The 26,115-nt window shown below is 36.6% G+C and overlaps 2 protein-coding genes across 2 annotated transcripts; both read left to right on the top strand.

Moving 5' to 3' along the window:
- The first annotated feature begins 126 nt into the window (after positions 1-126).
- fam161b (FAM161 centrosomal protein B) lies at positions 127-9,203 on the top strand. Its single transcript, XM_051869429.1, has 9 exons — positions 127-396; positions 1,045-1,355; positions 2,809-3,236; positions 3,733-4,064; positions 4,157-4,278; positions 6,807-6,974; positions 8,058-8,157; positions 8,235-8,389; positions 8,720-9,203. The coding sequence occupies exons 1-9, from the start codon at positions 379-381 to the stop codon at positions 8,799-8,801; spliced, it is 1,716 nt and encodes a 571-aa protein (XP_051725389.1). The 5' UTR covers positions 127-378; the 3' UTR covers positions 8,802-9,203.
- Positions 9,204-13,814: 4,611 nt separating this feature from the next.
- Positions 13,815-19,944, top strand: ngb (neuroglobin). The gene is made up of 5 exons (XM_051869438.1): positions 13,815-14,010; positions 14,267-14,499; positions 15,519-15,627; positions 17,148-17,267; positions 17,441-19,944. The coding sequence occupies exons 2-5, from the start codon at positions 14,402-14,404 to the stop codon at positions 17,591-17,593; spliced, it is 480 nt and encodes a 159-aa protein (XP_051725398.1). The 5' UTR covers positions 13,815-14,010; positions 14,267-14,401; the 3' UTR covers positions 17,594-19,944.
- Positions 19,945-26,115: the final 6,171 nt, after the last annotated feature.

The following is a 26,115-nucleotide window of genomic DNA, read 5'->3' as shown; positions in this document are numbered from 1 at the left end:
AGTTCTTTATTAGAAAGTAGCATGATGGAAGCACGTTCCCTTTCGCGCCCCCTGCCGTCGTGGAGGGAAAATCAAGCGCGTTTAGTTTATTTAAATGCATAATTAGGCAACATGTGTCCTTGTTTTGTTGCTGCATAAAACATATTTTGCTGCGAAACAGATGGTATTTTGTATCTAACATTCCTGAAGGACTTAATGTTACTGTAATCTTAGGAGTCTGTCGGTGCCCGTGTTCAGGCGCTGGTGGGTGGAGATTGTCATCGGTGCAGCTAGAGATCATAATATTTTTCGATTCCAAGGAAATGGAGTGTGTCTTGATCTTTTACAGTTAATGGATGAGTGTTTGAATGATTTCCTCATAGCGGGCCTGATAACACCATGGATCAGATGACAATGGTGAGAAAAAAAGCAATAATGGCGGAAGAGGTTATGCAATACCAGAGTTTGCGTTCAAATGGGAAACAAGTGTCTGAAATTTTCCAGTGCATTTATCGATTTAACATTGATTAATCTGCTTGGTTTATTGTTTACAATTAATTTGAATCGCTTTTGAATGCGGAGAACAACAATAACAGAGCGTAACTATGCGCGTTTAGGGTTGCCATAGTAACAACATTGCTGTTGACGTTCAAAAAAGCAGCAACAATAGACAAGTCAATGTTTTGATTACATAAAATGTTATTTTCTTTCATATGTATATATATGTAAACGTTTTTTCCCGTCTGAATTCATTCATGGAAATCAGTGCACCCCATGGCACAATATTTGTTTACAGTAGTTTTAGTTACTGCATGTCATAATGTACTTTTAGGGGTGTTTTTAATTACAAAATTACAGATGTTCATGACTAACTGTTTCATTTATTATTCATTTAGCAGACACTTATTCAAAGCAACTTACAAATGAGGAGTGATTCATCTTAAAGAGGCAATAAACATGAGAAATGCTTATAATACAAAGTTTCAGATATCGCTCTTTAGGTTATCAATAAACCAATCAATCAATCAATCCAACTAACAAACTAAATACATATTGTCCATCCAGATCTCTCCCACTTTAGATTTATCTAGATCTGAAGAGGGAGACAATGTGCACGTTTTGGAAAACCTGCTGTCCTTCAAGGAGGACAGGAAGAAGTCTGAACTATCTCTTGAGGTCCATTTGGAGGCTCTGAAGGCCAAACGCAAGCAGCAGCTGGAGAATTTAGAGCTTCAGCACCAGACTGGGCTGGAGAAGAGGGTCCTGCAGAACTCACTGCTCACCAGCAGCACTGAGTGGATACTTAAAACCAATATACTGCAGCAGAGCATCAGCGATCATGATGGCCGATACTCTGAGAACCGCAAACACCACAGGTAATTCATATCTTAAAGGGTTAGTTCACCCAAAGATGAAAATTCTGTCATTAATCACTCACCCTTGTGCCATTCCACATCCGTAAGACCTTCGTTCATCTTCAGAACACAAATTAAGATATTTTTAATTAAATCTGAGAGGTTTCTGTCCCTCTATGGAGATCCAACACAACTACCACTTTCAATGTCCAGAAAGTTAGGAAAGACATCATTAAAGTAGTCCATGTGAATCCAGTAGTTTAACCTCAATTTTATGATATGACGCAAGTAAAAAAAAAAAAAACACAAAAAAATAATTTACCACTTTATTTGGATAATATTATTTTGTAAATAAAGTGGTAAATTATGTTTTTTGCGCAAAACAAAGCACTCGCATTGCTTCATAAAATTGAGGTTAAACCACTGGAGTCACATGGATTACTTTAATGATGTCTTTACTACCTTTCTGGACCTTGAAAGTGGTAGTTGCGTTGGATATCTATGGAGGGACAGAACCTCTCGGATTTCATTAAAAATATCTGCATTTGTGTTCTGAAGATGACGAAGGTCTTACGGATGTGGAACGACACAAGGGTGAGTAATTAATGACAGAATTTTCATTTTTGGGTGAACTAACCCTTTAAAGGATTCACTTTGAAATGAAAATTAGCCCATGATTTACTCACCCTCAAGCCATCCTAGGTGTATATGACTTTCTTCTTTCTGATGAACACAATTGGAGTTATATTAATAAATATCCTGAAGCATTCGATCTTTATAATGGCAAGTGAACAGGGGTCACGAGTATGAAGCTGAAGAAAGTGCCTCCATCCACATCCATCCATCATAAACGTACTCCACACGGCTCTGGGGGGGTTAATAAAGGCCTTCTGAAGCGAAGCAATGCGTTTGTGTAAAAAAATATCCATATTTAACAAGTTATGAAGTAAAATATCTAGCTTCCGCCAGCAGCCTTCCGTATTCAACTTACGAAGAAAGTGTAAAACTCTCGCAGTTCAAAACGCTTACGTTACGTCCTACACCTTCTGTATTCAACTTACGGAAAAGCTTAACTGACGCGACGCCAGTTCCGTTTTTTCCGTAAGTTGAATACGGAAGGCGGTAGATATTTTACTTCATAACTTGTTAAATATGGATATTTTTTTACACAAACGCATCGCTTCGCTTCAGAAGGCCTTTATTAACCCCCCGGATCTGTGTGGAGTACGTTTATGATGGATGGATGTAGATAGAAGCACTTTCTTCAGCTTCATACTCGTGACCCCTGTTCACTGCCATTATAAAGATCGGATGTGTCAGGATATTTATTAATATATCTCCGATTGTGTTCATCAGAAAGAAGAAGGTCAAATACATCTAGGATGGCTTGAGGGTGAGTAAGGCTTGGGGTAATTTTCATTTGAAAGATAACGATGTTTGGCTTGAAACGAACATCTTTCACTCTTGTTTTCAGCTCAAAGGTGATTCTGCGGAATTTTACATCAAGTGGAATCAAGCCACCAAGAACTACTGGAACGAATTCTCAGGGAACGGTGACAGAGAGGCAGAGGAAGCCTCTCCCCCAAGATTCACAGAAAGCCAAAGAGGAGGCAGAACTGGTTGAGTGTCAGAAACAGTTTCGTGTTGCTCCCGTCCCTGAGCACATCATTAAACCTCTTTATAATGACCTCATCCATGAACAAGAGCGCTTGAGGAAGGAAGGTCGTGAGCAGAGGAGAGATTTCCTCTTGACCATGCAGAAGCCCTTCAGTTTCCACAAGAGGGAGGAGAAGAAGCAAGAGAGGTTGAAGGAGTATAAAAGTGAAAAAACACAAGCAGTTTGTGTGAGGAAACCTATACCCAAAGCAGTTTCAGACCCCAGGTTTCCTGAACAGTTAAAAGGTGCCTTTATATTAACATTTAATCAAAATAATGTATAATATTATTTCATATTCTCACGCTATAGGTCAAAAGCATATTAGAATGATTTCTTTATGATCATGTGACACTGAAGACTGGAGTAATGATGCTGAAAATTTAGCTTTGCCACCACAGGAATAAATAAAATTTTAAAATATATTCAAATAGTAAACAGTTATTTTATATATTACTGTTTTTACTTAATGTTTGACCAAATAAGTGCAGACTTCTTCTTTAAAAAAACATTGAAACATCTTAATCATTCCAAACTTTTAACTAGTATAGTGTATGCATGTACGAAACACCATATGTAACATATTTATTTGATCATTAAACATAGTTAAAGGAAAACAAAAATACAGCTTAATTTGAATTTTTAGTTTGAGAATGTACATTTAATTTTAATTTAATTAAAATAATCCATAATGCACTCACCCTCATTTGACTCTAAAACTGTATTGATGTGATGGTGGTTCAGAACAGGAGCAGCAAAGGAAGATTCGCATTCATCTGAGAGCTCAGGAGACTCTGAAAGCTTCCTCAGCACCTATTCAAAGGAAGGAAGCCAGTGCAGATAGCCAAAGCCGCAGTGCTCAGAAGAGCAAAAACAAGATGCTGGGTTACTTGGACCAGAAGCTGTCCTTCAGACCTAAAACTAACGCCGCTGTGCCTGACTTTGACAAGCTCTACCAGGCCTTTCAACAGAAGGCAATGGAGACAGCAGAGAGGAGAGATGTCACTCAGTGTAAACCCTTCCAGCTGCGCACATCTGCACTACAGCCACGCCACAGGAGTCCAGAAAACCCACAGGTTGCTATTTTCATGAGTAGAATTGATTTTAGACGCTTGATGAACTTTTGAAGATTCCTTTAACATTATGTTTTGCAATTTTTCAAAATTAGAAATCTTCAGACAAAATGAATCTAAAGAGAAGCAGTTCATTTGGTGGCCTGACATCACTGTCTATGGATACTCTTCCAACTTACATAACAGATGCTGCCAGGAAAAGATCCATGGCTGTAAGGTGAGTCTGTTGCTTCTTCAGTTTTCACAATTTTATGAATGTCTAAAGTCCAATAAAACATTAACACTTAGTTACTTTTTCTCACCTGGGCTGGGCTGGGCTTGCTTGTTTGTTTTTTAATAACAACAAAAAAGTTCTATTTTTGGCAAATGTTAAGGCCCATTCACACCAAAAGTGAAATGAATAAACCTCAGGCTGAAGGAAATACATATTCACACCTGTACAGTAGAGGGCGCAGCTCAAAAAACCTTTCAGCTGTGCTGCCATTCTGGATTAAAGAAGAACAGGATACAGGAGAAGGAAGTTCAACACTCTTATTTCTAAATTTAATCTAAAGTCATTTTTGCTTATTAGTATGGTTGAATTAGATTATTGAAGGTCAGCAGCAAAGACGTTGGTTAATAAAGTGAGATTAAATACATAAAGTATATCTGTGTAATTTAATATAGTTAATTATTACAGGTTTGTGTGTAATTCTGAGATTGCATTTCACTGTTTTTATTCATTTTGAGGAATTCTGAATGTTTGCAAGTGAGATGAGTAAATGCATGTTCACATTTAGTCTAGAGCTACAATACCCATCATGTTCACACAGCGCACCTCTGAACTTTATTTCTCTCAAAATGGGGACAGGAGAGCTGTCAGTCAATAAATGTGAAAAAGTAACTTGCGTTATTTATTTGAAAAAGTAACAGATGTTTTGTTGTAAATTGAAAAAGTAATGCGTTACTTTACTAGTTACTTGAAGAAGTAATCTGATTACATAACTCGTTACTTGTAATGCGTTTATAATACACAATTATGGTCTTTTTTTACACAATTCATAAATTCACTATATTTCAAAGAAAGAAAATGTATTTGTAAATTTCTTTATCAAATCTTATTCCACCACTTTCCTTTTAAACTGATGCCACCTAGTCTGCACAGGCTGTTGGTTAATGTTAATACAAACAGATATTTAAACATTGTTTTAGGCTAGTGTTAGGTTTTACAAATTAAATTAAATTAAATTAAATTAAAAACCTGTTAATGTAAAACAGTTTATTGCAATAATTGATAAAGCAATAAACAAAAATAAACATTTTAAAGAAATAAACAATAATAAAATATTTTAAATAATGGGAAATTTGAAAAATATGTACAGTCAAACCAAAATTTTGACTGTACATTTCATTCATTAATACAGTTTATTCACTATAGTTTAAAAAAAAAATGTAATAAAATATGACAAGATCTTAGAGTTAAACTGTGTCAGAAAAAAAATTAATCTTAATTATGTCAGATAACACTTGGTCAGGTCAAAGTGTCTGAATAATTTCTGGTTCCAAATTTTTATCAATTTTACTGGTAGTCCACTGTATGAAGAATTTTTGGGTATAATATGTCACAGTTTACTTTATTTTGCTATCCTCACTTACATAAATGAACTATAGTGTCCTGCACCCACTAGTAAAAAAAAAAAAAATAAATAAAAAAATATCAAAAATGTCTGAATAATTTTTGGTTTGACTGTAGATTTGGAATATATTCAGAAATATTTCATATTACAGAAATAAAATGTGTTCACTTTAAAGTTATTTTTTGTATTTTGTACCATGTTTGCACCATATTTCGGTTGTTATATGACTGAATTATTTTGTAACTAAAAACAAAAACTTATTTTTCATAATGAACAAATGTATGTATCATAGATGTTATTTATGTATGCACCTATAATTTTATTTATTCCATTAAAATGAAGTGTTGATTTATATAAAGTGCCTTATTATGCTTTTTCGAATATTAACTTTCATGTAGTGTGTAGTACAGATGTTTGAGGTCTGCAAAGTTTCAGAAATCAAAGTGGACGATAAATGGAGTTATTGTCCCCTAAAAGGAAGGACCGATTCTGAACTGCCTGAAACGAGTTGTCAGTAATTCCAGTCTTACTTCCTGCATGACCCTATGTAGGTTTGTAACACATGTGCATAATGTCAGCGTATGATCTTCACTGGCTGTCCACAAACAACTGTCTACTTTGACCCGCCCTCAAACACTGTAGTTGTAGCTGAGACCTGGAAGAGTTTGGTTCATGTTTTCGACTTGTTAAGAAGATGCTGTTTTCAGCGCTGCAAAAGCAAATCCACTTTGCATACACTTCAAAAGGATAAGGACTCAGGCTCTAATTGATATGGTAAAACCCACGCTATCATATCACTGTGTCTACAAGCGCTGAGATATCCTCTGGAGCTGAAATTTAGATATGATAATGGGCGTTTCATTTCTGGCATGCAGTAAAGAGTAGGCTCTCCGAAAGGAGTGTGAGGCTGTGCATCACACTGTGAGAAAACAGGAGATGCTTCAATGTATATTATGAGAAAATTAAAGTGTTTTTTGACCTTGGATGCAGGTAAACCTGTTGTAGGAGACCTCCAAAACAAAATCAATAACCTTTAAAATAGCATAATAGGGGCACTTTAATAAAATGTGCTTTCCTAATAAAAATAATGAAATTTAAAAAAGTGATGTTTAATCTGCCTGTCATACAGGAGATCTCTGGAGCTGAAGGACCTCAAGGAGCAGGAGAACGCAGAGTGGATGAAGCAGCACAGAATCAAATCTCAAGCTATGAGCAGGGCAGTGGCAATGAGAGCCAAAGCAATGGACCCCCATAAGAGTCTTAAAGAGGTCTACCAGGAGAAACTCAAACAGCATCGGTGAGCACTTTGACCCTGTTTCCACCTGGTATTAAGATGCGTTTCGGTGGATCGGATCACAAGTAGATGAGGGAGACACAAACCAAACTTGGGTCTTCAGCTGACAAAGTTTAAATCCCATCTGGCTAGTTTGCTTCCCATAATGTTTATGCATTAGGTCAGTAGGCGGAGAGTAGACAGTCTTTAGTGGCTGTTTGAACACATTCAACCACATGAGAGTCTACACTACAAAAGCAGTCCAGTCGAATGCGTTTTCGGCCCTGTTTACACCTGGTATTAAGATGTGTTTTGGTCGATCGGATCACAAGAGGATGATGCTAAATATATGTGTAAACGGAGTCTAAAACGTTTCATCCACTTCTAGAGGTAGTCGAAAACGCATTTGACCTGATTGAGTTCGAGGTGTAGACGAGGTCGAAAGTGTTTGAACAGCCACTAAAGACCGCCTACTCTCTGGCTACTAACACAGTAAACATTATGGGAAGCATGCTAGCCAAGTGGGATTAAAACTTTGCTGGTTTGAAAAAATCCTAAGCACAATGTTCTCTAAACATTTCTGTTTTTTTAACATGCACTTATCCTGTTCAGCACAGTCTCGCAGCTGTCAGAGCATGAACGAAAGCTGATGCTGTCTTATTGTTTTCCTGGTCATGTTCATATGCAAATTGTGCACGGTTATTTCGCCTATTAAATCAAAACTTAGCCCGTCCATAGTTTCTCCCGTCGAAGAAATCAGGACAGAAGTGGACAGAAGAGATGGATTAAAACACCAGGTGTACCAGGTAACACCAGTTATGTGTCTCTCTTGTCCACTTGTGAGCCAATCGACCAAAACGCATCTTAATACCAGGTGTAAACAGGCCTTTTGACTACCTCTGGAAGTGGTCGAAAGTGGACAAGCTCAAAATGTTTTACACCCCATTTACACCTGTATTTAGCATCATCCACTTGTGGCCCGATCGACCAAAACGCATCTTAATACCAGGTGGAAACAGGGCTTTTGAAAAAAAATGTCAGAGAACTTTAATGAATGAACAAGCCATCAGGAATGTAATAACTGATTATGGATCCTTGTGGATGTAGGCAAGCTGATCTGGAGAGAATGAAAGATTATCAAAAAGAGCTGAAGGAAATCAAATCACGAGTGACAGCTCGCCCGTACCTCTTTGAGCAGGTGTCGCAGGTACTCTTGAAATTCAAAATCTATTATTTTCTAAATAATTCAACATATTTCAATAATTATACCATATATACTTTCAGGAAAATGCCAAGAATAATGCTGAACGTAGATATAAGAATACTTTGGAACAAGCAGGTTTGGATGAAAATTTCGTGAGATCAAAGGGAGAATCAAGCAAGGACAATGACTCTGTGAATGAGGATCATTACAGCACTGAAAGCGAAACCCAGAAGAGGTATGGAGACACATGAATGGTGGGGGTTTAAAATAAGTGTGTCCATTTTTTTTGTGCAGTGAATATGTGTTATGATTATCACAGAGCAGAACAAATCTGTTCAGTGCAAAGATTTAACAGTGTGTTAAAGTATTTATCCTAGTTTTGATGAAAGGTTTCCTCTTTTGTGGACATATGACATATGGAAAGATCTATTTATCACAGATCTTTCTTTTATGTCATCCATGAATAAGCTTTATTGTCATTGGCATAGTGAAAAAGTAACCATGCAAATATTATGGTGTAGCGGTCATATGGATTCACGGTGTTCTACTATCATTTTATTTACAGTGCAGGAAGTGGGGAAGACAGTGTCACAAATGAGGAGGAAAAAGAAGGGAATGTGGAAACCAAAGAGGAAGAGTTGTGCTGACAGAAGACGTGTTCCATCAATATTCCATATGTGCAGGGGAGACTGTGGTCAGACAACAAATCACTGGCGGATCATCTTAGTTTTGAAATATTGTGTTATGTATTTATTTATTTTTAACTTGATTGTAGTTTTTTTATATATATACATATTGTGCTAGTGAAGCAGTGTGGGTCTTTAAATAGCTGAGCCCTCTTGTTGTTTTAATGTTTTTACAATACAGAGGGAATTATGAATGTTCAAGAAATTCAATATGGGTGTCATAACATTTTTAATAAAACAGAAATCAAAAGCAAGTTTAATTTTATGATTCTTAGTATGTTAGGGGGCTACTGACCCAACAAAGAAAGAAATAACCCCCAAAAAACCCTTGGCAACCATATTAAAAGCAGTATATTTGCTTGAGTTCTACTTACTGCGCATTAAATCATCTTATAAACCACTGAAACAGCTCTTGGGTCTGGTGTTGGGCTCCCTCAAGGTTTGCAAATGGTAAATTGGAGAAGCCTTGTCTTAGCACAAACACATCTTCCACCTGGAGTCTTGTCAAATGTGGCTGCTATAATTATAAACTATAACTGTCACAGAGAATAGCTTTATTCATGAAACTCCATTTGAATAAATATACAAATAACATTCTATGACAACTCTTCTTTAGCACAAGACCCATCTGAAATTCTCATTCCTGAAGTCAGGCTATTTTGAGAGTCAGCACTGGTCGAGTAAACAGTTCTGCGTATTTATCCACTATTGGAAAAAGAGTTTGTTCTAGTGCATTTTGCCACATCAACAGCTTTTTACTCCAGCTGCCCTTCATAGGGAAAATTTCTTCAGTCCTAGTTGGATTTTTAGTGATTTTTTAAGGAATTAAAGGAATTTGTGTTACTGTGTATAGGGATGGAAAGTTTAGTTATTTTAAAGATTTTAAGGCATAATTTCTGCTTTTGCTTTACCATGATAATCTTAAAGGGGACCTATTAGGCTATACCCCTTTTTACAAGATATAATATAAGTCTCTGTTCTCCCCAGAATGTGTCTGTGAAGTTTCAGTTCAATATACCCCACAGATCATTTATTATAGCTTGTCAAATTTGCTCCTATTTGTGTGCGAGTAAAAACACACCGTTTGTGTGTGTCCCTTTAAATGCAAATGAGCTGCTGCTCCCGGCCCCCTTTCCAAAAGAGGGCAGAGCTTTAACAGCTCGCACTTCGGTTGCTCAACAACAACAAAGCTGGAGAATCTCAAGCAGCCAAAATGTTGATTGTCAGTAATGGTGTTACTTTAACCCTTAAATGCATGAATGTTTCACCAATCATTCTTACATATTCGGGTCTTTAGTGACCCGGATCTATATCTAACACGGATGTATCTCTACCTGTCGCGATAATTTAAAACTCCTCTGATATTAGAGTAACAATTACAGAAGAATAAAATAAATCATATTTTGTTACCTTCTGGAGCTTGGAAGGGCTCAGATTGAGCAGATGTTTTATGCCATCATCACTGTCCTCGTCAGAGCTCATTACCCAGTACATTCAGCAAATAATAGGCTAGTTTTATGTTTGAGATACCGAATATGAGCCCATTCGTGATCTCAAACATATTCTCAAAACTATATCATTTTCAACATCTTCAAAATCAATATTTCCTTCGCTAACAGCTTCACCAGATCCATCCAGTGACAGTGATACTCATATTTGATTGCGTTCAGTACCTGCTCCGCAGTAAATTGCTGAGCCATTTCATGTTTTGCCTATTCTTTCGTTTTCTGTCTGAATGAAACGTCACTTCATCATTGTGTATCAGACATTGCCAACTTGTGGAATAAAGGAGAATTGCGCTTATTCCGTCATCAAAGTTTCAATTATTGTTGTGCAGAAAAAAATATACCTACACTGATGCACACCTCGGGTCGTTAGCGACCCTATACAATTTTTACAAAAAAATGAATGGGAAAACAGGCATTCTTTTATCATTTTATCCTTTTTTTCTTGTTATATTGTTTATAATGAATTGATTGAGGAATACTAAGAAGGTTGATGTCTAACTTTAAAAAATGAATGAGGAGGAGGGTAGTGAATGACGTCCCGGGTCGATAAAGACCCGAGGTATGCATTTAAGAGTTAAAGAAAGAAAAAAAAATCAGAATAGACTATAAATTGATAAATCTACAACTTGGAAAGTGTAAGTTAGTATAGTTTGCAAGAACAAAATTATAAACAACAATTGCATAAAATCAGAAAATTTGGACTAAGTCGCTTAATTAATATGGATTAATTTTAAGTTTTACGATTTCTTTATGAACTTTTTGAAGTGTCAAAGTGGTAGTTGCATAGCTGTCTATGAGGGACATTTATGGGTGAACTAACCCTTAAAGTGTGTAAATTTAATACAGTTGACCGGCAGACTCAAGTGTCCATCCTGTTTCATGCACATGCTGAAACTGACACATCAGTCAAGTCATTTAGGGAGGACAGAACACTGCATTTGACGGACAGCTTCTATCTTGAGCTTTAAGTGTCAGGTAACTGAAAGTTCAAGAGCTCCTGCGAGGTCGCCATGGCAACTGTGCTCTCTCCTGTGCTTTGGGTCTTGCTGTCAAAACTGAATGTCCCTTACATTGACAACACGTTAGATATTGCTCTGAATCAGGTGGGACATAATGTGCAAATTATTTGGGGAATCCCTGAAAAACATTTGTTCAACTTCTCCATGTGATCATGAAGAAAAATATAATAAAACTAAACAAACATGGTTTGACTAATATTTCTTAATAAGCATAAAAACTCAGTCTCTATCTTTTAAATGTTTTTGAAAGTATCTTATGCTCACCAAGTCAGCATTTATTTGATAAAAAATTAGTAATATTGTGAAATATTATTACAATTTAAAGAATTGTTTTCTATTTTAATATATTTTAAAATGTACTTTATTCCTGTGATGCAAAGCTGAATTTTCAGCATCATTTCTCCAGTCGTCAGTGTCACATGATCCTTCAGAAATCATTCAAATATGCTGATTTTGTTGCTCAAGAAACATTTCTTATTAGAGAATAGAAAAGATAGAAAGTTCAAATAGAAAGTTCAAAAGAACATCAATTATTTTAAATAGATTTTTTTTGTTACATTTTAAATGTATTTACTGACATTTTTGATGAATGCATCCTTTCTAAATAGAAGTATTCATTTCTTAAGATATTAAAATCTTACTGACCTTAAACTTTTGAACGGTAGTGAATGTTCAGCAAAGACAACCATTTTTTTAAAGTATAGGGCTCTACAGAGAAAAGTTAATGATCTTACACAGTAGATAGGCGATAAATGCATTTATTCTTCAGATGGTTTGGGTTCTGTAGCGCATATATGGTTTTCTGAAGAAATAGAGAGAACCTTTTCATGGTTCTCTGATGGCTGAAACTGTACAATTCTTATTGGTTAATTGGAATTTTTATTTAAATAAAGAAGAGATGCTTTTAAGTAGAGATGCATCTATGTATCGGACAATAATCGGAATCGGCCGATAAAAGCAATTATTTCCATTGGCCGATTGTTTAAAAACAGCCAACGATCAAAGCCGATTATATCCTGTCAATCAAAAGGTGGCGGAAAAATGTGTTCAGACTGCAACTCATACTGTGTATGAAGAAAATCTCTCTTGTGTTGAATTTAGGGCAAGTTAACGCAACAATAACGCATAAACAATTAAAAAACAGTGACGTTAAAGCAAGTCTCAGCTTTCAAATTTTGTCCATTTTATCACGAAATTCAAACAATAAATGACTTTGACACTCTTAAATGTGACGTGACAGATCGCTGCAGCAGCTCGAAGCACAAGTCTTTTCTTCCACTTTAATACAAGTTATAGCCTGAAAAACATGCATGAACATCAGAAGGTATGTTGAAAGATACAGTACAACTTACAGAAATGAATCACATCTCATGTAATCACTCAATCAGTGTTTCAACCTGTGGAAAGACGTCAATAAAACAGCTTGTGAACAATAACATTGCATTTACCTAAGTAAAGTTATCCAATGTTCACAGTTCATTAGCTATAAACACAAGAGAGGAGCTTATTTACTGTTAATTATATATGTATGTTTGAATAAATTTGCCATGAAGACAAGTGTTAATGTAAAGTACCTTATGTACCTGAGTTACATGCAAACATTTCAGTTTTTAAGTGTAATTATTATATCTGAAAATAAGTAGCAGTTGAATATAATAGCTCTGTTGTTAATTTGAACCTCTAATATTATAGTAATGTACCAAATGAGAGGGTTCTCTGTATAGTTTGAAGCATTTCGGAGAGATTTTTTCCTTAAGAAAACAAACTATAGGTATCAGCAGATATCATTCTGAATAATTGCCTATCGGTATCGGCAGAGAAATTTTGTATCAGTGCATCTCTACTTCTAAGCACAAAGAATACAGTGATGCAGTTGATTTAACTGATTGTGTGCAAGAATACCACCTTATGCAAGGTTTGTTTGTTTGAAAATGTTTGTTTCTTTACAGTTATTCGAAAACAAAAGTACTTTGAATCTTTATCTTCTTTCAATCATCTATGAAACAGTAAATTCACATTAGTTCTCCTTTTTTTTTTTTTTTTTTATAGATTTATTATAGATGCATACGGAATGCATGAAGGTGTTGCTATTTTGTTGAAGGCCAGACTCTCACCTGTAGGAGGAGCTATGGCTCGTAACATGTGCTATTAAAGCAGTGGAGATCAGAGATGTTTCCATTCTGTCCTTATATGTTTCCATATACTGTCCATATGAGCCCAAAATCACAGGGATGAGAATTTGGGGACAGTTACAGTGTGAATTGAATAAGGAAAGATCTATATGTTTTTTGGAAAATGCAGAAGATTGCCAAAAAGGTTTGTTCATGTTAGTTTAAATGCACATCAAACAGCATCTATGAGGTTACATACAGAGAGGGGAGAGGGAGCAGATAGAGGGAGAGATAAAGAGAGAGAAAGTGAGTGAGTGTTTGCATGTGTGTGAGAGAGCGGGGGGAGCAAAGAGGAAAAGAGAGAGAGAGAGAGAGTGAGACAAAGAAAGAGAGAGAAAGAGAGAGAGCAAACACAAGGATAGCAGGCTTGACATATACATATTCGCAGTGAACAAACAGACATCCTAATGCCAGAGAAAGACAGACGAAGCCAGTGAGAGAAGAAGGTCACCTCTAGAGCAGTGAAGGAACGGTACGTCAGCTGCACACACTGTTTATTGTGACCATAAAGTCAGGGCTAAGTTAGGTTTCTTCTCTTCTAGATATTGAGTGCAAGAAGCATTTGTCAGAAAGCGTTGGCATTAAAATTGATTGCAATGCATTACAAATAGATTGTAAAATAAATGTATTTGAAAAGCTTTTTGATCCTATAGTCCATCATGCACGCTCCTCTGATAAGTCTCATTTGTCCTTGGCGAATGATATCTGCAAATATTGGCACTTCACAGGGGGGTCATACCTGAAGACTGAACTCTGGAAGTCTGGAAATGGGAATTCAGGAGGTCCTGCTTTAAACTGAAGAACACATTTTGATGCCACAACATTGAAAACGACCAGGGAACACAGCATTACTGAGGGTCACAATGGAGAAACTCTCTGAAAAAGATAAAGGTCTGATCCGGGACAGCTGGGAGAGTCTGGGGAAGAACAAGGTGCCACATGGAATTGTTATGTTCACGAGGTAATGTATTCAAACTCTTTTGCAGTCAGGGATAATGCTATTCCAATTAGTCGGCATGTTTATTTTGATAGTTGCAAACAGAGCTGTGCATCTGGCGTACATCTACAGTACATTGTGTTTTTGTGAGACAGAAGCATTTGTCAAAAATAATTGTAATAATAAAATTCATTTAAATTATTTTTAAAATGATTAAATGTTTTGGGTTTTATGTAAATAAAGCACTTAAATACAATACAGTACAGTAATTGGCAATCAAAGTGGAGGATTGATGCTTTCCATAACTCAAAGATTGTACTCATCATGAAGGTATAGCAAATTAACAAACATCTCTTTAAATCCATCAAAAATTCCCCATCAGTCTCCCGCTGTCTGTTCTCTAACCGCAGCTCAGTAAGAGGCTTGACTTGTTGCTTGGCGACAGGGAGCAGCAAGATCATTTTCACCAGAATCACCTTCTCTGAGGAAAGATGCTACCAAGTATCACTTTCCTGAGCATTCCTCTTCAAATGACTTTCTTTGGGGAAATAAGTGAAGGGGACTTAAAGCTACAAAGGAAAAAGGATACACATTTTTCTGTTTTCTATTATTCAAGGTTAAATGACTTTTATTACCTAATTTAATTTCCCTTCTTGTTAAGGAAATGCGAAGTAAACAATTGCGTTTGAAGATCCATGTCAGTGTACGGTGAACGAGATTAGTACAGCATGTTCCTGTATCAACGTCTTTGTTGATCCTGGAACAACCAGTCAGAATTGAGGGAAAAGTTTACAATTTATGTCAAGTTTAGGCTAACAACCAGGGTTAGGTGCTTCTACATAAGTGTTATTCACCTATCATGTCCCTCTGATTTTAGGGATAAGTTATGGTAGGGTTAGGTTTAGGGGTAGGGATAGGATTAAGACCACATTTTCGGACAGAAATGTTGTTCTAGGATCAACAAAATATGTTGGCAAAACCAAGGTGACCATCAGTGTACTGCTTTGTAGTGTTGACTAATTAAGTGTAACATTTCTTGATAGGTTATTTGAGCTGGATCCAGCATTACTTACTCTCTTCAGCTACAGCACAAACTGTGGGGTCGCACCTGAATGCCTCTCCAGCCCAGAGTTCCTCGAGCATGTCACCAAGGTGAGCTCAAAGGTCAAATCTGTAACAATTGGTAAAGTGCAGGAACCTACTTTTGAGCCATTTCTAAGTATGCGTTCTTATGCGATCTTGTGTCCTTGTGTTCTCGTACTTGCCGAAGTTCAATTCCAATACTCACAGAACGCAAGTACTGAGGACGTATGAAATTACCTGGATGTTTTCTTGATATTGAGAATGCAATGAATGTAGACTTGAGAGAATCAAACCATTAGAAATCCCAGAAGTCATTGTGGGTGGATAATGTATGGAAGGTTGTGTACATTTAAACCTTCTCTTGTTCTACCTCTAAACAAGAGATTCCCACTACAACAACGCAAACATGTGATGGCCCATGAAAGTAAACATTTGTCGTTTTGTTTGACATCATTTTAATAAAGTGATAAAGAAATGGAGAAAGCCTACAAAACATTTTTTTTGGCATATTAAAATGTGCTGAGATGGACAGTTGAGCAACAGGACCAAGGCACATCTCACAAAGATGCATTCCGTGTCCTCGTGTCCTTTCGAGCCCTTTCAAGGTAGCCTGGAAAGACTGGTTTCCATGAAAACACAAGTCCATTCTTTGCATTTTGATAGAGCTGAGAAAAAGCCTTGGTGTGGCGTCGTTACTAAAGTAGAGATACTATGCCGGCAACTAAGAGGTTGCTGGTTTAGTCCTCAAGGAGCAAGGCTTTTGTCAAGATGGACAGATTAATCCTAACCCTATCTGTAGTAGGAAATGCACTTTTAGGAGTTTCCGTAGGACGAAGGTTACCATCTAGGCATTAACTGGTGCCCTTCAGCAAAGTTAGCACTCCAGGCTTGCCTCAGAGGTATTGTTCCTGTAATAAATTCATGGCACCATTCTTTAGCAAATTTGGCCACAGTAACACATTCCTTGATATGTTTGGTTGTTGTTTATTGTACCATAGAGCCACATTGGTAATTTAGGGCCAGGGTGTCTGATCCTGCTCTTGGAGGGCCTCCTTCCTGCAGAGTTTAGCTTCAACCCCAAATAAACACACCTGAGCTAGCTAATCATGATCTTCAGGATTACTCGAGACATACAAGCAGGTGTATTGGAACAGGTGGAAGCTAAACTCTGTAGGAAGATGCAACCCAATCTCACGGCAATTTCTACGTAGTTTACGAGGTGGCTACTTCGTACGAATTCATATGACCTCACTCGTACGAATTCGTAAGTTTTTTGCTAAATCGTACGTATTTTACGAGTTGACAAACTGTATGAATTCGTATGAATGACCTACCCCAAACTCTGCCCCTAAACCTACCCGTCACTGGGGTTTAGACAAATCGTACGAATTCGTACGAATTAGCCACCTTGTAAAATACGTACGAATTGGTCATGAGATAGCGTTGGAAGAAGACCTTCCAGGATTGGAATCCACTGATTTAGGCAAATGAACACTCCTATAATGTATATTTTTATACCAATTTTGGCCCAACTCCTGAGTTTACAGAAATGTTAAACCCAGCTCAAGAGTGGTTGTATATCTGTCCAGGTCATGCTAGTGATCGATGCAGCTGTGAGCCATCTTGATGACCTACATACATTGGAGGAATTCTTGTTGAACCTGGGCAGGAAGCACCAGGCAGTTGGGGTGAAGACCCAGTCCTTTGCTGTGAGTACACTGCAAGGTCTAGTCATCACTTACTAGATGACATAAATCACATTTTGCAGCCGTAACACCTAAACGTCAAAGACGACAATGAGATTGACAGTGATCTTCAGGAGAGTCATTGTGATTTTCCAGACCATTGGTTGATTGATTGGATTCTTTCATGTGTTCACTAGGTGGTTGGAGAGTCCTTGCTCTATATGCTTCAGTCCAGCCTAGGTCCAGCCTACACAACACCACTACGCCAGGCCTGGCTCAATATGTACAGCGTCGTGGTATCAGCCATGACCAGAGGATGGGCCAAGAATGGTGAACATAAGTCCAACTGAGAATGAGGTAGATGTGAGATTCACACTGGAACACCCAGTTTCTGTGAAGGCCACCAGATGTATCTTCTCATGTATCAGAAGATACATCCACCAGATGTATCTTCTGAGTTGTGTTTTGGCTCCCTGAACAGTCCTAACTTTGGTAGCTTGGTCTAACTGTAGACTGAGATTGTAGTTAGAGATAACGAAGCCTATAAGGTTGAAGTATGCTTTTCAAGAGTCCAGGACATAGATAGTTTATGGTTGAAACTTCAAAAGCAAAAGTGGCTTTGTACATATAGTAATCACTAAATGTATTTCCTCAAACTATCTTAAATGACTGTCTTGATGTATTGGTGTTTCATGTGAGCGTAAAACAGAGGTTTGACTATGCACATGTGAGCTTGGTCAACTTGGAAAAAGTTGTTTTATTCTGTCGCCTCTTGGAATCAATTTAGATAAAGGCCTTTAGAGCCACTACAATTTCACTTTAACCTTAAATTACACAGAATTAATTGTATAATCTTGCCTGTGCTGTGTTAGTTTAAGTTTAGTGATGTTCAGTAAATTATCTGAGCATGAACATAGTAGTATTTGGCAATATGGTCCAAATGATAGTGTCAGACAATAAGCAATCAGTAGCCATAATGTTTTGATGCCATCCAAATGTTCATGAGAAATTTTGTTTGCCACATTCTTCAACCATTATCAGTATTTCTGGCGATGAAAGTAAATGACGAGAACTGTTACATCCGAAATAGCTTTTGGAATTTTTAGACTGTTAATTTATGAACCTGTGCCATGTCATAAGTTTACATTTCCATTGTATGGGATTATAATCTAAGCATTCTACTCCAAGGCTTACTTACGAAAGACTTGTGTAGACTGTTACTTACCATAAAGTGACTGTTATATCATAGAAACCAGATGATTTGTTCACTTATTTACAATTGTAGATAGTCAAAAAGTGTTTATGCTAAATGATCCACTCCAGTGGGCATTGGCTATATATAATAATTTTTATTTCAAATTTTGTTTTTCAGAGTTTTTGTTCGCAAACTTTCTGAGTATTTTTAAAAAATAGTAAATTGCATTAGTTGGCTTATTACAACCGTGTAAGTTAAGAACATACACACTCTTATCTAAGATAAGAATATTTGTTGCCATAATTATGAGCTATAGAAAAACGTTAAAAGCGATGATAACCGTTTTTGCTGCTATCATTAAAACATTAAATAGCTTTGTAGAACATTTGTCCTCTTTATATGAGAGATATTTCTACATTTAAATGGTTCAGACCAAGTATTTCAAAGTGCGTACAACTGTCACAGATATTGAAACTGCTGGTTCATTTTACATGTTACGTTATATGACAATACCTACTTTAGGTATATAGACTTTTCTGTATATTAAGGTGTATGTGGATTGTAGTGTTGTCAAAAGTACCGACTTCAGTACCAAGTCGGTACTGAAATTTAAAAAATGTGACAATACCAGCATTTCCCCATAGCATTTTGAGCGCTGTTGAGCGGATACGTAAACACCTCTGATTGGCCATTGTGTTCACATGCTCAACAGATATGTCTGTGATTGGCTACAATGATCAACGCTTTAAAAACATGTTGTAAATAGACACAATATTTATTACAACACGTTTTTGAAGCGATGATCATTGTAGCCAATCAAAGACATATCTGTTGAGTGTGTGAACACAATGGCCAATCAGAGGTGTTTAAGAACCTGCTCAACAACACTCAAAATGCTATGGGGAAATGCAGGTATTGTCACATTTTTAAAATACCGAACTTTTGACAACACTAGTGGATTGATTATTTAATTTCATGTATTGTTCAATGGTGCACTATAATACTTTTTTTTTTGCGTAAAATGTATAATTTGTTTTTCTCTTTCAAAGACTGTTCTCTTTTTCTGAATATGTATCACCTAATGGCTTTCCTATGACCTGTCTTTATGGAATGATCCGCTTATTGGTATTGAAAATCTTTTACAAAGATGCAATGGTTATAACATTTTCAAGTGAAAGTGTTCCTTTGTGATAATCTATGTTTATTGACCATTGAAGTATTGTGTGTTTGTGTGTAGTGTTTGCTTCTGTGCTTTTTTCTTGATATTCTGTGACTGAATTGTCTCAATGTCTACCTCACTGAAGCAGCTGATATTAAACAGCGATGTTATGACCTGGCTCCTCAGTAACCAAAAAAGTTATATTTCAATTATACTGTACATCCTGTTTCCTCAGCCAGTCACCAATCTAACTAGAACCAGGATCAGTCAAGGCTCTATGTAAACACATGTGTTTGAAGCTTATTTGTAATAAATGACAGAAATAAAGAATAACTTGCTTATGGGTCTCTGCTGGTAATTAATTAATTGAGTTTCCATTTCAACATGTTTGTTCTCTTTATAGATCTCCTTGTCATAGGCTATTTACAGTATTATGATTCAAGTGGTTAACTGCTGAACCTTATGAACTTTAAAGGACATACACATGACATTTTTCCATGGCTAATTCTTAAACAATTACACTGAATCCCAAATATCTTTCTGTAGCTAAAACTGGTATAGTTATTTATTGTTACTAACCCTGAGACCTTAAAATGCTACATTATTTCAACCCTGCTAATAGGTTTGGAATTCATATTCTTATAATCAGGATAAACCATTTCTTGGTGTTGAATGTTTTAGAGTTAAGTGCAAAAATTTCTCCTGGAACAACATTCCTGTCCGAAAATTTAACCCTAACCCTATCCCTACCCCTAACCCTATACCTAAAATCAGAGGGAAATAATAGGTGAATGAATAACACTGATCTAGAAGCACCTAACCCTGGTTGTAAGCCTAAACTTGACAAAACTATACACTTGTCCCTCAAATCTGATTCGTTGATTGGAATGTTGTTCCAGGATCAACAAAGATGTTGATCCAGGAACATGTCGTACTTGGTGAAATCAGATTCTGTTACAGTTTTGTCCACATATCAGTGTTGAACTGCTGAGTTTGATGAGACCAATATGCAGTGCTGAGTAGAAATTGTAGTTAGTAACCTAATCCATTAGCCTACTTTTAGATTACTTTTAGATTACTTTTAGATTACTTTTGACCTAATTCATTTGTCACATTGAATAAGATAATTTTGTGCCATATTGTAATAAAAAAAGAGAAAGAAAATATATATTCCATTCTTTGTTATCAACAACATGAAGTGTATTAAACATTACATTACATCAGGGTTTCCCAAACTGGGGTTTGTGAAGGAACTGCAGGGGAGTTTAATCAAAAGCTAATAATTAAATAAATTATCTCATGTTAATCTTGACTAGATTAACAATGCATCCTTCATATCTCCAAAAAGTCTTTAGTTTTGTCATATTTATGAAAAATAGATCCGCCAAACTGAGTCTTTCCGAAAAAAGCCGAGATCCTGGAGGCGTGTCTGCCGTCAGTGCCGTGGGCGGAGCTAAAGAGTCACGAGCGCACGCAGCTTCTGCGTAGAGATCGCATGCTAGCTGCGACATCATTATAAATAAAAAGGGAACAAAAATGTTCGTGTTGTTTACATTATATGCACTTGTGCACTGATTGCCAACAAAACACAGACATCTGATGCAGCTTTACTCACCGCCCCTGATCTGCAAATCCAGCGCCGAACTGGGACTTGTTTACAAAGTATTCGTCACCAAATTCCCGGGAACCAACAAACATACATGCACAACTCCATTGCTGCCCCAGAAAAACAAACTTCATCCACTGTTCCCTTAATGCTGGGTTCTTTGGGAAGCTGAAAAAGGTAATCTTTCCTTCACAACCAAAAACACACTCTTTTGGTGACAGGAGCTGCGTCTCATTTCGGAGGCTGTGTCCTTCGGGGGTCGCATTTGAAGGCTGCATACATCAAGGATGTCATATTTAAGAAAAGTAACCATAATAAAATTGACTGATACTCATTGTGAGGTGTAAAATACTGTAATTTCTTTCTTACGTTGCAATCTAACGTTATTTTTCTTAAATGAGACTGCCTCGATGATCTATGCAGCCTTCAAAGGGTGCAGAACCTGAATTGGGACACAGCCATTGTTGAAAAATCTCTCGGCTTCCGTATCCCGAACGAGGGATACGAGCTCTTGTTCTGGGTGATGTGTGCACGCTTATCAGGGAGAAGGGCCTATACAAGGAATTCTGTTCTCTTTTGATGTCATACAGGACACATTTGGAAAAAAAACTTTCCGAATCCTGTACCGGAAGTAGTGATTTGGCACAGAAATACTCCGTTATCACTCATGTTTTGAAACTTTGGCCATGTTTAGCATGAGAATGCAACTCTTTAACAGTGTAAATAAGTCAGAATGCATGAAATAGCATTATACCCCCCCTTTAAATAACTTGCTGAGGGATAATTCGAATAATTGAATTGAGTTGATTCGATATGCAATGTTGAGAAAACATTTCTTAAAACTAAAATGATTTCTGTAAATCCAGTGGTCAAAGGCTTTGTGGCCTCTCAAATTTCCATGTAATTATAGTCTGATTACTGTAGTCCGATTATAGATATTTTAAAATGTAACAATCTAATTAGATTGTAAGTAATTTTTGTAATCTGATTACATTATTCAGATTACACGTAATCAGTTACTACCCAGCACTGACAATATGTGTACAAAAGAGTAGTAAACAGTATGAAATACTGATATAAACTGTTAGAGAAACCTCCGTTTTAACTATATGATATAAAAAGTGCTTTCTTACTACCCATTATATTTTTAAAACAGGACATTTTACATCGTAACAGGACTTAACAAAAGGTATTTCTCAGAAAATGCATAAATCAATAAACTACATAGTTCATAGAATTCTAATAATTTGTCTTAAAATAAATAAAATGTCTTTTGAAGCATTTTCTTGTTAATTATATCAATTGTAAGTCATGGGGACATTGTTTCATGAGGATGATCCTTATATAACGCTAGCACACTCGCTTGAAGTATAAAGAAATAGCATTTGTCTTATGTTATTCTCCACAATGTCCCAGTTCCAACAATCAGATGGTTATAAAAGAAACACTGTTCACACCTTTGCACTCTCTGATGTGACATTGTCGGAGTGGATGAGATGGAGCAGAACTCCAGAAGCGAGAGCTGCTCACTGGGTTTGTGGATTCAATTACACTGCATTATTGTAAATGTCTTGAAGGCTGACTGTCAAGCCAGGCACATTCTGCCTCGCTTATAAGAAGCAAAAAAATCTGCCTCCGCAAATATCAGCGTCTATCCACCACTGCTATTTAACACCATTATTTTTGTTTTTTATTATTTATGAGATTCCTATTTGGAATTTATATGATACCAGATATATAATTAAGAGTATTTCTAAGAATACAAAAGAATAGAAGCCACAAACACTTGTGCTATATCTGCCCTAAAAGCTAAATAAAGTGTAAAATCGAGAGACAGTGAGAAAGCAGGAGAGAGACGGAGATAAAAAGGCGTAATAATAATAATAATAATAATAAAAACAAAACCGACTAGAGATCATTATTTTTAGAAAGTCTGCAATGTGTTGGAAGCAGGGCATTGGAAATTACCATGACAACCATGACAAGCACAGTGAGAGAGTGTGTGGAGTGTTTGTATTTTAAGACTCAGACAGTAGAGAAGAGTTGTTGAGGATGGGAGTGTGCTGGAGTGTGTGACTTTGGGATCTTTTTAAGTGTTCTGGTTTACCATCAGTGTAGGATATAAAGCATTGTTTCATAGTGACAAATCTACATCTACATCTTCACAATATCTGGCTAATTTAAATGTATATTTATTCTCAGTAGTGTACAGTATTTAAGTAAATGTAATTAGTTACACTTTATCTTTTTGGCTACTTTGTAGCTTTACTGAGTATTAAAGATATTAGCAATTTTTATACACTCTACTTGACTACATTTTTGAATAAGAATATGTACTCTCTTACTCCAATACATCTGGGATGAGTAATGCAAATACTCATTACATTTTGCTTGGCACCTAACGTTTTCTGTATCGGTTTATTTCTGCTACAAAAGAAACACTATCGCCATCTACAGGGCACTGAAGGTACTATATCTTGTGCGTTTTGCCCTTACTCACCCAAACTTGTCGACAATGCTACTTTACGCGAATACGAGTGCATTAGCAGGTATCTGCTGAATCGCGGGTGTTTGTCTATATATGAGATGCTATATATGAGATGATTACATGGCTGCAGCCGCTGATGAGGCAGATTACGTCCAGTGCAACAAGTAGGCTTTGACTATTTCATTTTACTTAACATTGTTTTATTTATCCATTATATTGACGAGAGCTTTTTGAAGGATATCGATTTACTTATGTTATGCCCTTTTTGAGCACTTGAAAGTTTGTAGACGTGAAGCTGTTGTCTCGACCTTTTATTTATTGCAATGAGGTGTTCAGTTTTATATTGATTTTAGAAAATAAACACATGATCGTTCTCCTAACTGTTTCTTGTTTTTCACTGGCATGTCTCTCAGGTGTTGAGGTCGGACTAGTGCGTTTTTGAGCCTATACATTTAGTACAAGTAAAATACTTAAAGGGTTAGTTCACCCAAAAATGAAAACTATGTCATTATTTACTCACCCTCATGTCGTTCCACACTCGTAAGACCTTCATCTTCGGAACACAAATTAAGATATTTTAAGCTTTATGAATCATTTGTTTCGAATCAGTGGTTCAGAGCGCCAAAATCACATGATTTCAGTAAACAAAGCTTCGTTACATCATAAGTGTTTTGAAACTTCAATAGTTCACGTGACTTTGGCAGTTTGATTCGCACTGATTCGAAACAAAAGATTCGTAAAGCTTCGAAGCTTCATGAAGCAGTGTTTTGAAATCGCCCATCACTATATTGTTGAATAAAGTCTTTATTTTGTTTTGTTTTTGGCGCACAAAAAGTATTCTCGTTACTTTATAATATTAAGGTTGAACCACTGTAGTCACATGAACTGTTTTAAATATGTTTTTAGTAGCTTTCTGGGGAGTGTTTGAAAAAGGGAGTGTTATTGCTGGCGATGCAGGCCTCATTGAGCCATCGGATTTTATCAAAAATATCTTAATTTGTGTTCCGAAGATGAACGAAGGTCTTATGGGTGTGGAACGACATGAGGGTGAGTAATAAATGACAAAATTTTAATTTTTGGGTGAACTAACCCTTTAAAGCTGCAGTCTGTAACTTTTTTTGGTTAAAAATGATCCAAAATCAATTTTTCAGCAAGTACATAACCAGCCAGTGTTCAAAACTATCTCCTTACCTTAGCCTGATCCACAACGGTATAGCTTATAATGTTTTCTAATAAGAGCGGTACTGGTGGGTTTCCGTGGGAAATTTGTGCATGCAGCCGCCCGTCTTTGCATCATAATGTCACGTCTTTATTGTAATGCTTTTTTCCTCAGTTGGTCAGAACAAAAGTGGCAGACATGTTACTTACTTGTTCAGATGACATTTTCCAGTGAAAAATCTTATTTTGGTCATACTTCAAATACGTAGAATCTGTGATTCCGAAGTACAGTATCCACACCGGTGTGCATGGTGACTGACAGCAAACATTAGATTCATCCGCTCTAACGAGCCGTGCAGATGCACAACCCACGTAAAGATAATTCCGCAATTGCAGGTTTCAAACAGAGATAGCGGCAAAACTTAGGGACTGCAGCTTTAAGTATACGGTTAAAGAACTCTAGTACTTTTACTCAAGTGGTATTAGAACTGGTGACTTGCAACTTGTAATGGAGTCATTTTTGCTGTAAGGTATCTGTACTTCTTCTCAAGTATGGTTTTCAGGTACTCTTTACACCACTGTTTATTCTAAAAATGTCTAGACTAGAGAAATAGATCAACCAAAAACTCAAAGTTCAGCCAAATATGGTGCATGAAGACACATCATGCCAGGTTTGACGCCAGTGAAACAAACCCCCCAAATTTTTCATGCTATAAGTCATATCATACATTGACATGGAGTACAATTCAGTGAGTGAGTTTTTTTGGTTGGTTAAGTAACTGCTTTGTCGGATTCAGTGAGTTCATTCAGAGAAGGATTCATCAGAAAGATTCGGCAGACTTAAGTTTAAGAGTCTTTTCAAAAGACTGATTAAAAAAACTGGCTCATAAGAGTCATTTGTTCAGGATGTAGCCTACACTTGAAAAAATAAAAGTGCCAAAAGGGTGTTTTCGCAGTGATGCCATAGAAGAACCATTATTGGTTCCTCAAAGAACCTTTCAGTGAATAGTTCTTAACAGAAACATTTTTCTTAGTGTTAAGAACAAGATAATAATCGAAAGAACCATTTTCCACTATAAAGAACCCTTTTGCTCAATGGAAAGTTTCCATTAATGTTAAGGGTTCATCTTGAAACCGTAGATGCAAATAAAAAACTGTAGATGTAAACAAAGTTTTTACATACAGTGCAAAGAGCGCTGATACTGGTGTATTGTGTCAGAAATATGTAAATACCCAAATTTGTGAATGCCCTGCAGCCAAACTGAA

This window comes from Ctenopharyngodon idella, chromosome 17, assembly GCF_019924925.1.
Source record: "Ctenopharyngodon idella isolate HZGC_01 chromosome 17, HZGC01, whole genome shotgun sequence".
Taxonomy (NCBI): domain Eukaryota; kingdom Metazoa; phylum Chordata; class Actinopteri; order Cypriniformes; family Xenocyprididae; genus Ctenopharyngodon; species Ctenopharyngodon idella.
The sequence above is the reverse complement of the archived record's forward strand: the minus strand, read 5'-3'. Positions and strand labels throughout refer to the sequence as shown.

Coding starts and splice junctions, on each gene's coding strand:
- fam161b (XM_051869429.1), top strand. Junction 4,065..4,156: donor GGAGTCCAGAAAACCCACAG/GTTGCTATTTTC, acceptor TTTCAAAATTAG/AAATCTTCAGACAAAATGAA. Junction 4,279..6,806: donor AAAAGATCCATGGCTGTAAG/GTGAGTCTGTTG, acceptor CCTGTCATACAG/GAGATCTCTGGAGCTGAAGG.
- ngb (XM_051869438.1), top strand. CDS start 14,402: ATGGAGAAACTCTCTGAAAAAGATAAAGGTCTGATCCGGGACAGCTGG. Junction 15,628..17,147: donor TCCTCGAGCATGTCACCAAG/GTGAGCTCAAAG, acceptor ATATCTGTCCAG/GTCATGCTAGTGATCGATGC. Junction 17,268..17,440: donor TGAAGACCCAGTCCTTTGCT/GTGAGTACACTG, acceptor TGTGTTCACTAG/GTGGTTGGAGAGTCCTTGCT.